We start from the raw sequence: 12,760 nt of genomic DNA on the forward strand, positions 1-12,760 counted from the left end.
TTTGGCAATGTTAACATCTATTTCCCATGCCAATAAAGCCCTTTAAATTGAATTGAGTTAGCTAACCAGCTCATCTGTTAAAACGTATGATGTAATGTATACTCTTAGGGGGGAAAAACGTGCTGACTACAACCTAAAAGGGTTCATCTGCTGTCCCCATAGCAGAACCCTTTGAAGAACGTTTTAGGTGTCGATACAGAATGCTTTTCCCCCAGAGCCGTGTGTCTGTGTCTTTCAATCCACATGCAGCCTGTACACACATGGTATGCTCGTCACCGTAGGTGATCATATTTGTTTTTATGTGTGTGTGTGTGTGCGTGTTTGTGTGTAAGGGTGTTTGTTCATGAGTCTGTTGTATACTTACAGTTGGTCCATATATGAAAGCTGTTGAAAAGTTAACCGTTTACAGTAATGAGAGGCAACTGTAAAATACTCACCTGCCATCTTCATCTCAGGGATTAGATCTTCGTCATCGCAAAGTGGAGACACCGCATTCATGCTAATTGTGTTGCTGTACCATGTCGTGTGTGTTTCTGTGTTATGACAATATATTCATACTAATTGTGTTGCTGTACCATGTCGTGTGTGTTTCTGTGTTATGACAATATATTCATACTAATTGTGTTGCTGTACCATGTCGTGTGTGTTTCTGTGTATTATCATTAGGGTTGCTAAGATACCCGTAATTTATGAAAGTTACCAGAATTAATTTAGGTAATTAACAAAAGATCTATGGAAATCTATTGTGACTTTGGTCATTTATAACTTCAATAACTTTTTTAAAATGTATTATTCATATACAGTATAATATTAATTTTGTTTATATGTGTCAATATTGTACATGAGTTTCTAGTAGATATAGTTCAAACAAGATGGTTCGAGATAATTGACAAATTAATGAAAAAAAATAATCTCATCAACGATAGCATTATTCTCACTTAACTCTTCCAATTAGTTACTTTTTTTCCTCCACAATTGACACTCGTTTGCCACCCAAAAATTGACAGCAAATACATATTAACATAGTAAAATAAATATGTAAAAAAATAAATATAAAATATATTTCATGCTGAAACCTTCATATTAAACACCAATGTTATTCACTAAATTTATGGTTTATATTTAGGATTATGTTTTACAGCTTTGTCATTCAATTTAAAAAAAAAAATTTTATCATCTGATTCATTTATTTCCTTTTTTTGTACATGTGATAGGACCACACAGAGGGCCAGAGACTATTAGACACCTGTGATAATCTGAAGTACCCAAAAGGGGCCACTAGATGTATTGTGATAGAATACATAAAATCCTTGAAAGATACCACAATTCTGGTAGTTTACTGGTAAACTTTTGAAAGTTTCCAGTAATATATCCTCCCTTTGTGACCCTAGTTATCATATCCTGTTGCCATGACCTATCCAAATAGGACAATAACTTCTCAATGGATCACTGACTATCTGTTGGAACAGCTCGGACATCAATCACTATCTCCTCGTCCTCATGTGAAAAGGACAAAACATCCTCTTCCTCCACTCCTCCCTCTCTTATCTTGGCATTTAGGAAAGACATATATGAAGGAATTATTGGTATTATGCCAAAATGAACTTCAGATTCCAGCTGCGGCGTTCATGCATATGCGTTTAGAAGCAAGTAAACAGAGACATTTAGTCATAGCTTTGGAGTGTTGGAGTGTTTAGCCATAGCCTTAGTGTGAAGAGTTATACAATTGGCTAATACAGTTTTATCATTACTATCCCACTTTAGCTTCTATGTGTGTGTGTGTGTGTGTGTGTGTGTGTGTGTGTGTGTGTGTGTGTGTGTGTGTGTGTGTGTGTGTGTGTGCGCGCATATCAGTAAACCTCTGTATCTTCCTCAGATCTGTTTATGAACAAAGATGGCTACCTTCACCATCAACTCAACCAATGAGAGCAGCGTGCAAAACTGTCGCTGTCGCTTCAAGGAGGACTTCAAGTACATCCTGCTTCCTGTCAGCTACACTCTGGTCTTCGTGATTGGCCTAGCCCTGAACTTCACGGCCATGTACGTGATCCTGTTCCGTACAAAACTCTGGAGGCCCTCCACGGTGTACATGTTCAACCTGACGGTCTGCGACACGCTCTACATCTTCACCCTACCCTTCCTAATCTACTACTACGCCGACGAGAACGACTGGCCCTTCAGTGAGCCGTTCTGCAAACTCATCCGCTTCCTGTTCTACGCTAACCTCTACGGTTCCATCCTGTTCCTGTGCTGCATTAGCCTGCACCGCTTCCTGGGTGTGTGCTACCCGATGAGGTCACTGAGCTGGGTCAGCGCCAGGAGAGCCCGGCTGGTGTCTGTTGCGGTGTGGGCGTGTGTGCTGATGTGCCAGGCTCCCGTCCTCTACTTCTCACGGACCAGGGACGAGGGAACGGAGAGGGTGTGTTTCGACACCACCAGTCCAGAGTTATTTCATGACTTCCTGGTGTACAGCTTGGTGGTATCTATGCTGCTGTTTGCCTTCCCGTTCATGGTGGTGATGGTGTGCTATGGACTGATGGTGAGGAAGCTTCTGGAGCCCACCTGGGGGGCAGGGGGGAGCCAGTCGAGGGGAGTCGGGAGGATCGCTCCTCACCGCTCCAAACAGAAGTCTGTGAAGATGATAATCATCGTGTTAGCAGCGTTCATGCTGTGTTTCCTACCCTTCCACCTGACCAGAAGTGTGTACTACTTCCTCAGATACCTGGAGCAGATGGATCCCTCCCAGGTACAGTACCACAACCACTGGAATCCTACGCTTTTAAAGGCTCTGCCTGGCTTCACCTTTCACCCAAGGTGCAGGAGGCTGGCTCCAGGTGGCTTCACCTTTCACCCAAGGTGCAGGAGGCTGGCTCCAGGTAGATTCACCTTTCACCCAAGGTGCAGGAGGCTGGCTCCAGGTAGATTCACCTTTCACCCAAGGTGCAGGAGGCTGGCTCCAGGTGGCTTCACCTTTCACCCAAGGTGCAGGAAGCTGGCTCCAGGTAGATTCACCTTTCACCCAAGGTGCAGGAGGCTGGCTCCAGGTAGATTCACCTTTCACCCAAGGTGCAGGAGGCTGGCTCCAGGTAGATTCACCTTTCACCCAAGGTGCAGGAGGCTGGCTCCAGGTGGCTTCACCTTTCACCCAAGGTGCAGGAGGCTGGCTCCAGGTAGATTCACCTTTCACCCAAGGTGCAGGAGGCTGGCTCCAGGTAGATTCACCTTTCACCCAAGGTGCAGGAGGCTGGCTCCAGGTAGATTCACCTTTCACCCAAGGTGCAGGAGGCTGGCTCCAGGTAGATTCACCTTTCAGCGAAGGTGCAGGAGGCTGGCTCCAGGTAGATTCACCTTTCACCCAAGGTGCAGGAGGCTGGCTCCAGCTGGCTCAGGCTCAATTCAACCACTGCTATTATGATTGTTGATATTGTCATTATCCTTGACATATAAAGGTCCTTGCCCTATCGAGAGGATATCTGCAGCATTTACCTTTCAATCATTTGTTCTTGTATTCATCCCCAGGTGAGCTGTGAGCTGCTGAAGGCGTCCAGCCTGGCCTATATGGTGACACGCCCCCTGGCCAGCGCCAACAGCTGTGTGGATCCCGTCCTTTACTTCATGGCTGGGCAGGGTTTCCGTAGTAACCTCGGCAACACAAATCAGAGCATCGCCAAGGAAACCAGGAAGCGTGATGGCGGCCCTTTCGAAGCAGCTCTGACTGTCAGGAGAGTCAATCTATGTACTGAATAGCTATTGAACCGAGTGAAGTCCATCGGACAAACACACTGGAAGGATGACTGCCTCCTCTGAACGGAATATTATTTAGCCCATATTATTAGACTGTTTGAAGGAGAATGTATGTCATGATATTTTATTGAATGTTCTTTCCCTGACTGGTAAATCCTGGGAGATTACAACATACAATAGAAATACCAGATGTCTTACTTGAAAGTGAGTGGGGAAAACAGTAACTCATTGATTGAAATGTGACTTAGCTAAGGAAGCTCCAGGCAGGAATACACTGGTTGATGCTGAGGGTGTAGAGAGAATAGATGCTGTAATAACATGTCAGGGACGTTAGTGATACTGTATTCACAATAAACAGTAAATATATATTTAGGGGCCGCTGATTGCAGTGTATCTAACCAACCTTTCTTCAGGATTACATACACCACACACAGACTGTACATCAGTCTGAAGAGGACCTCCTCGTAAGAGCATTCAGAGAGAGTTGTTCAGCTCCAGGCATGACTTGGGCAGGTTCTTGGGTGTGTCTGGAAAGTCATGAATTAACATCCCAAAGACTCACAGATGGAGCTGGATATGATCCAGACAAAGAGCTTTATAGAAGCAACACAGGCTCACTGCTAGCTGGCACAACTACAAATTACTAAGAAAAAACTCATGCTTAACCCCTAAGAGTCTAAGCCTTGTCTAAGCCGGAGGGAGAGGGGGGGTGCATTTTTTAAGAAGGTCATACCAAGGATCATTTAGCTTTTTGATTTTGAATTGTAAGAGCCCTTGAACTATCAAAAAATACAAATGCATTAAATAACAGATTCACGACAACAGAGTCCCCCACAAAATATCTAAAGGAAGTTTGTTCTGAAGTGTCTTATCAAATCTGAACGATATAAGATCAGGAAACATGTGTTTGTATGTGTTTTTAAGCCCTTATTTTTGACACTAGTCGCCATATACTCTACTGGTCAAATGTTTAAGAACACCAAAGAAGGGTGAAGGGTTGAAGGGTTTTTCTTTGTTTTTACTATTTTCTACTTTGTAGAATAATAGTGAATACATCAAAACTATGAAATAACACAATTGTAATCATGTTGTAACCAACAAAGTGTTGTAACCAAAAAACATATTTTATATTTGAGATTCTTCAAATAGCCACCCTTTGCCTTGATGACTGCAATCTGAGGTGCAGTTAACTCTAATGAACTTATCCTCTGCAGCAGAAGTAACTCTGGGTCTTCCTTTCCTGTGGCGGTCCTCATGAGAGCCACTTTCATCATAGCTCTTGATGGCTTTTGCAACTGCACTTGAAGAAACTTTCAAAGTTCAGTAAAATGTCCTTATTGACTGGCCATGTCATAAAGTAATGATAGACTGTCGTTTCTCTTTGCTTATTTGAGCTGTTCTTGCCATAATATGGACTTGGTCTTTTACCAAATAGGGCTACCTTCTGTATACCACCCCTACCTTGTCACAACACAATTGAATGGCTCAAACGCATTAACAAGGAAAGAAATTCCACAAATGTACTTTTAACAAGGCACACCTGTTAATTGAAATGCATTCCAGGTGACTACCTCATGAAGCTGGTTGAGAAAATGCCAAGAGTGTGCAAAGCTGTTACCAAGGCAAAGGGTGGCTATTTAAAGAATATCAAATATATTTAGATTTGTTTAACACTTTTTTGGTTACTACATAATTCGATGTGTCCTTTCATAGTTTTGATGTCTTGATAGTTTTGATGTCTACAATGTAGAAAATAGTAAAAGAACAACCCTTGACTGAGCAGGTTGATCAGTAGTGCATTTCCATATGTTTTAACTGGTCCCAGGAGGACCTTCAGATGAGTCTTGTGAAACCTGTGGGCATCCAAGAGCGAAACAACCAATATGTACTGTACATGTCGACGAGTCTCACCTTTACACAGGGTGTGTAGCCCAAACTGTTCTGAAGCTAGTGACAGAAGTTGGCAGATGGGATGTGCCGACTTCAGACGAGTCCAGAGACATTTTTTTTTGGGGGGGGGGGGGTCGTAGAGCAAAACGGAGGAAACCATTGTGTCTGTGAGTCTCATCTTTCCATGTATTTAACACTTGACACCCTGTCAATTTACTGTGCTGATAGTGAATCAATGTTTGTCAATGTCATCCATGTTTGATCAACGTCATCCATGTTTGATCAATGTTTGTCAACAGACTTTTATTTTTTGCAACCTCAGTCATTGTAATTTAACAAACATACAGACTCTCACTCACATACACACACACACTCACACGCACACCACACACACGTTTATCGCTGAGCATTCATGCATTATAACACAAAGCCGACACACAGACGACTCAAAATAAACCTCTCCTTTATTTCAAGAGTAAAAATATCATAGAGAAAAATGTAATATCATAATAAATACAATCTACAACGTAGAGAAGATGAGTTGTTTTCCTTTCTGCAACACTTCAGTTTATAACGTGTCATAATGAAACAGACCAGATAAAAACATGGACATGTTCAACCCATAAAAATAATCAAATCCAGACAATGGTTCTGAACCGCAAAAACAGCAACATACAGAATATAAAATAATAGTTCAAATTAATCATAATCATCATTATTATCCACCCTTTATAAAATGTAAACTGCAAAACCCAAACTGTGTTTCCACGGTCAAGCAGCTATGTCAGACACTAATCAAAAAAATATATTTAAATACCTAAAAAAACCAGAAGTAGAAAACACTTGAAATGCAGCTGAAGGAATAAGATGGAGATGGTCAGTCATGATTTTGTATTCCTGTGGCAATGTAGTTAGTTCCCTTTAGGAGGACTGTGAATACAGCATTTACCCAGACGACCCAGAGATGATAGGGTCTGTCTGCATGCTCTCCTTGGAGGAGCAGGAACGTGTGTGTTTGTGTGTGTGTGTGTGTGTGTGTGTGTGCAGGTGTGTGTGTGTAACAATAAGTAACAACACTTGAATGAAAACTCTGAATAGTGTATCTGTAGTGCTTTATCTGTGGGGGCAAAAGAGCCGAGTTGATTATTCTACTAACTTAGCCTTTGTCTGTTGCTAGGCAATCGTCACAAGGCAGGAAGTGAGGTCATGGTTTGAGATAAATGCCACTGATCAATGGTCAGTGTAGCTGGGAGGGTCAACTGATCCTAGATCTGTGACACGCCAGGAGAGAGGAAGTCACAGGACAAAGCACACCTCCCCCAAAATGTCTGGGACTGATTTAAGTGTGTCAAAAGAGGCACTGAAAATTACTGGCAAACCCACATCCTGACACTGTCCCTGTCCCTGTCCCTGACCCTTTCCCTGTCCCTGTCCCTGTCCGTGACCCTTTCCCTGTCCCGGACTCTGTCCCTGTCCCTGACCCTTTCCCTGTCCCGGACTCTGTCCCTGTCCCTGACCCTTTCCCTGTCCCTGACCCTTTCCCTGTCCCTGTCCCTGACCCTTTCCCTGTCCCTGACCCTTTCCCTGTCCCGGACTCTGTCCCTGTCCCTGACCCTGACCCTGTCCCTGTCCCTGACCCTTTCCCTGTCCCTGACCCTTTCCCTGTCCCGGACTCTGTCCCTGTCCCTGACCCTTTCCCTGTCCCGGACCCTTTCCCTGTCCCGGACCCTTTCCCTGTCCCGGACTCTGTCCCTGTCCCTGACCCTTTCCCTGTCCCGGACCCTTTCCCTGTCCCGGACCCTTTCCCTGTCCCGGACTCTGTCATTTTCCCTTTCCCTTTCCCTGTCCCTGACCCTTTCCCTGACCTTGTCCCGGACCCTGTCCCGGACCCTGTCCCTGACCCTGTCCCTGTCCCTGTCCCTGTCACTGTCCCGGACTATGTCTCTGACCCTGTCCCTGACCCTGTCCCTGACCCGGACTCTGTCCCTGACCCTTTCCCTGTCACTGTCCCTTTCCCTGTCCCTGACCCTGTCCCGGACTCTGACCCTGTCCCGGACTATGTCTCTGACCCTGTCCCGGACCCTGTCCCTGACCCTTTCCCTGTCACTGTCCCGGACTATGTCTCTGACCCTGACCCTGTCCCTGACCCGGACTCTGTCCCTGACCCTTTCCCTGTCACTGTCCCTGTCCCGGACTCTGTCCCTGACCCGGACTCTGTCCCTGACCCGGACTCTGTCCCTGTCCCTTTCCCTGTCACTGTCCCTTTCCCTGTCCCTTGACCCTGTCCCGGACTCTGACCCTGTCCCGGACTATGTCTCTGACCCTGTCCCGGACCCTTTCCCTGTCACTGTCCCTGACCCTGTCCCGGACTCTGACCCTGACCCGGACCCTTTCCCTGTCACTGTCCCTTTCCCTGTCCCTGTCCCGGACTCTGACCCTGTCCCGGACTATGTCTCTGACCCTGTCCCGGACCCTTTCCCTGTCACTGTCCCTGACCCGGACTCTGTCCCTGTCCCTGACCCTGTCCCTGACCCTTTCCCTGACCCTGACTCTGTCCCTGACTCTGTCCCTGACCCTGTCCCGGACTCTGTCCCTGACCCTGACTCTGTCCCTGACCCTGTCCCTGACCCTGTCCCTGACCCGGACTCTGTCCTTGACCCTGACCCGGACTCTGTCCCTGACCCTGACCCGGACTCTGTCCCTGACCCGGACTCTGTCCCTGACCCTGACCCGGACTCTGTCCCTGACCCTGACCCGGACTCTGTCCCTGACCCGGACTCTGTCCCTGACCCTGTCCCGGACTCTGTCCCTGACCCTGTCCCGGACTCTGTCCCTGACCCTGTCCCTGTCACGACCATCCTCTGTACACATCTAAGAGCTTCAATAAAAACAGGGCAATTCATCTTGTCTATTCACAGCCCTATGTACATATACAGCCATTTACACAGCCCTATGTACATATACAGCCATTTACACAGCCGTATGTAAATGTATACAGCCATTTACACAGCCGTATGTAAATATATACAGCCATTTACACAGCCGTATGTACATATACAGTAAACAGCCATTTACACAGCCGTATGTAAATATATACAGCCATTTACACAGCCGTATGTAAATATATACAGCCGTATGTAAATATATACAGCCATTTACACAGCCGTATGTAAATGTATACAGCCGTATGTAAATATATACAGCCATTTACACAGCCGTATGTAAATATATACAGCCGTATGTGAATGTATACAGCCGTATGTAAATATATACAGCCGTATGTAAATATATACAGCCGTATGTGAATATATACAGCCGTATGTACATATATACAGCCATTTACACAGCCGTATGTAAATGTATACAGCCGTATGTAAATATATACAGCCATTTACACAGCCGTATGTAAATATATACAGCCGTATGTAAATATATACAGCCGTATGTGAATGTATACAGCCGTATGTAAATATATACAGCCGTATGTGAATGTATACAGCCGTATGTAAATATATACAGCCGTATGTGAATATATACAGCCGTATGTAAATATATACAGCCGTATGTAAATATATACAGCCGTATGTAAATATATACAGCCGTATGTAAATATATACATCCGTATGTAAATGTATACAGCCGTATGTAAATATATACAGCCATTTACACAGCCGTATGTAAATATATACAGCCGTATGTAAATATACACAGCCGTATGTAAATATATACAGCCGTATGTGAATGTATACAGCCGTATGTAAATGTATACAGCCGTATGTAAATATATACAGCCGTATGTGAATGTATACAGCCGTATGTAAATGTATACAGCCGTATGTAAATATATACAGCCATTTACACAGCCGTATGTAAATGTATACAGCCGTATGTAAATATATACAGCCCTATGTGAATATATACAGCCGTATGTAAATATATACAGCCATTTACACAGCCGTATGTAAATATATACAGCCGTATGTAAATATACACAGCCGTATGTAAATATATACAGCCGTATGTGAATGTATACAGCCGTATGTAAATGTATACAGCCGTATGTAAATATATACAGCCGTATGTGAATGTATACAGCCGTATGTAAATGTATACAGCAGTATGTAAATATATACAGCCATTTACACAGCCGTATGTAAATGTATACAGCCGTATGTAAATATATACAGCCCTATGTGAATATATACAGCCGTATGTAAATGTATACAGCCGTATGTAAATATATACAGCCCTATGTAAATATATACAGCCCTATGTAAATATATACAGCCGTATGTGAATATATACAGCCGTATGTAAATGTAAACAGCCATTTACAGCTCAGTACTACACATTCAACTTTCATGAGAAGCTAAATTAAGCTAAAGTGGAACTGACAGCGTTTTAACTACTTTGCAGATAGGAAACAAACAGGCAATCATAATATCAGTCAAACATATCAAATTCCCAGTTTATGCTACAAAACCAACTTGATAAGAGGTTTTAAGAATAGGTTCTATTTGACTCAGCGTTCCATGACGTACACCGAGGCACTGTTGGCAGAATAGATGGATGCATTTTAATGCACGATTAATATAATTCACGAATGCATTTCTTGGTACATTGTTTGCTGCCTCCATTCGGGATGCAATGTTTCAGTTTCAAAAACGGATGATTGTAACTAACTAACTGGGAATGTCAATACAATCACACTAGCAACGGCAATGATCACAAGTCAGTCATAACGTGGCTAATAGGCTAGCGTATCTATTGATGTAGCAAGCTAAAAACACGGAGCCTAACGCTAGCTAGCTGCTAGGTGGATGTCATGTCATTGGAGGAGTGGGTGAGTAAGAGTGACGTTTGCCCCTCATATTGTTTTCAGTGGCGACACAGCGAGAGATGGAGGTGTCATTTAGTTCGCTAGCAAGAATGTGAATCGCTTTGCTCGCTAGCTATCATGAACTTGAGCGACGTATTATCCAGTTAGCATATCTCTTTCGTTCGCTAATTCACTCTGGCTATCTCCTCTGATTTCAGAGCCCTCTAGTCTGAGTCTCTTGTCTCTGCCAGAACACAGAATAACTGATTCATGTATGAACGCACAGCACCGGCTGAATATATGCAGTGTCAGTAAACATGGGCAAAGAAGAGTAATACTTAGTTACGAACGCTCCATGTAAACAAACAGCCTAGCAACCAGCTCTGCTAGGGCGAGTAAAAATGGTCAGAGTAAGGTGTTCTCTCATTTGTCTCTGGAAGTAGCTAGCTAGCCCACTTTAGCCAGTTAGCTTGGGTGCTTGGTTGGGACGAGAATGCACTGGCAGGCGAGCTGCAGAAGGACGAGCAGGCTACTAACTATTCCCCATCGTTTCTCAGTGCAATTTTGACGGTCAACTAGCTGAAAAAGCTTGAGAGGGGTTATTTTTTTATATATATTTTTACCTTTATTTAACTAGGCAAGTCAGTTAAGAACAAATTCTTATTTTCAATGACGGCCTGGGAACAGTGGGTTAACTGCCTGTTCAGGGGCAGAACGACAGATTTGTACCTTGTCAGCTCGGGGGTTTGAACTTGCAACCTCCCGGTTACTTAATTACCAAACATTTTAAGAATTTATGAAAACATGAAAATGATCATATCTTAGCGTGGTGCTGTATATGAACTAATTTGAATTAGATTTCATGTTGCTAAAATGCTGTCAGTTCCACTTTAAAAGCCATCTATAAGAGCTGAAGAGTACAACATGTAGTTCATGCTGCTTGCATATCATTAAGTCTCTCTCTCAATGTTGGAGCTCAACCCCCAAGTATTTGCTAGATAAGACTACATTCAACATGATCAAGAAGACCTAAAACTTCAGAAGGCCTAAAACTTCCGCTAATCAGCGCTTCAAACATAAGACGAGCTAAATCGTTTAAATAGCTAAATCTGTTATAAAAATTATTCAAAATTTTATCTAGACAAAACATGTGAGTTGTTTTCTATAATACTTGTTATCGTGTGTGTGTGTGAATGTAGACCTACCGTGTGTGTGTGTGTGTGTGTGTGTGTGTGAATGTAGACCTACCGTGTATGTGTGTGTGTGTGTGTGTGTGTGTGTGTGTGTGTGTGTGTGTGTGTGTGTGTGTGTGTGTGTGTGTGTCTGTGTGAATTTAGACCTACCGTGTATGTATGTGTATGTGTGTGTGTGTGTGTGTGTGTGTGTGTGTGTCTGTGTGAATGTAGACGTACCGTGTATGTATGTGTACGTGTGTGTGTGTGTGTGTGTGTGTGTGTGTGTGTGTGTGTGTGTGTGTGTGTGTGTGTGTGTGTGTGAATGTAGACCTACCGTGTATGTATGTGTATGTGTGTGTGTGTGTATTGCAGTATCAAGTGCAGACAGTGTTAAGGTCCTCCAACCTGTCCCAGAGTCTTATGGAACAAACTATTATTGCTTCCACAACCACACATGGGTTAATAATAGTTTGTTCCTTCTCTCTTCTCCTCCCTGCCTCTAAAGACAGAGGATTATTGCTCAACAATAGGATAAAATACAAGTTGATTGTGTTATAAATATGAGTGTCTCCCTGTGTCTGGCATCCAGGCTAAGTTCCCAACAAGCACCCAGGCTAACTTCCCAAATCCCAACAAAGAGGAAAATCAACCTCTCTGGTCACCGTTTTGGAATCCCATCGCATCCATCGCTCAGCGAGGTAGAGTTATTTTTTTACCCAGCATTCACCACTGCAAATGTTTAGCTGTTAACCTGAGAGAGAGAGAGAGAGAGAGAGAGAGAGAGATTATTAGAATGGTTGACCATTGACTCACATGATGTTGTCTCACAGGAATGGGACTTGAGAGGTGGCGTGTGTGTGTGTTCCCAATATCCCCACTAGGGGTCAGTAGCTTCCTCACTAACTGTCAGCATTGACAAACCATGAATGAACCGTGATTTATGTACGTCTCACGTTTAAATGTGCTGAGCTTGACGTGTGTGTTTTTGTCACTGATGACTAACTAGGGAGGGTGTGTGTGTGTGTGTGTGTGTGTGTGTGTGTGTGTGTGTGTGTGTGTGTGTGTGTGTGTGTGTGTGCTTTCCAGGGACTCCTGGGAGAAGTCAACGACACTCCAAGAATCAGAATGTTCA

The 12,760-nt window shown here is 43.8% G+C and overlaps 2 protein-coding genes across 2 annotated transcripts in view; one reads left to right on the forward strand and one right to left on the reverse strand.

The window, feature by feature from the left end:
* Window positions 1-1,894: 1,894 nt before the first annotated feature.
* LOC135545321 (P2Y purinoceptor 2-like) lies at window positions 1,895-4,139 on the forward strand. Its single transcript, XM_064972939.1, has 2 exons — window positions 1,895-2,746; window positions 3,520-4,139. Exons 1-2 carry the CDS (start codon window positions 1,895-1,897, stop codon window positions 3,745-3,747), a joined length of 1,080 nt encoding a protein of 359 aa, XP_064829011.1. The 3' UTR covers window positions 3,748-4,139.
* A 7,938-nt stretch (window positions 4,140-12,077) lies between these two features.
* The window catches only part of relt (RELT TNF receptor), a 54,470-nt gene continuing 53,787 nt past the window's right edge, over window positions 12,078-12,760 (reverse strand). The window contains exon 11 of the mRNA XM_064975282.1: window positions 12,078-12,379. Coding sequence (XP_064831354.1) covers window positions 12,375-12,379 — 5 coding nt within the window. The 3' untranslated portion in view covers window positions 12,078-12,374. The remainder of the gene's footprint in view (window positions 12,380-12,760) is intronic.

This window comes from Oncorhynchus masou, chromosome 9 (assembly GCF_036934945.1).
Source record: "Oncorhynchus masou masou isolate Uvic2021 chromosome 9, UVic_Omas_1.1, whole genome shotgun sequence".
In the NCBI taxonomy this organism is placed as follows: Eukaryota; Metazoa; Chordata; class Actinopteri; order Salmoniformes; family Salmonidae; genus Oncorhynchus; species Oncorhynchus masou.

Excerpts from the sequence above, each read along its gene's own strand:
- LOC135545321 (XM_064972939.1), top strand. The coding sequence starts at position 1,895 with ATGGCTACCTTCACCATCAACTCAACCAATGAGAGCAGCGTGCAAAAC. Across the intron at positions 2,747-3,519 it reads AGCAGATGGATCCCTCCCAG|GTGAGCTGTGAGCTGCTGAA; the intron begins GTACAGTACCAC and ends ATTCATCCCCAG.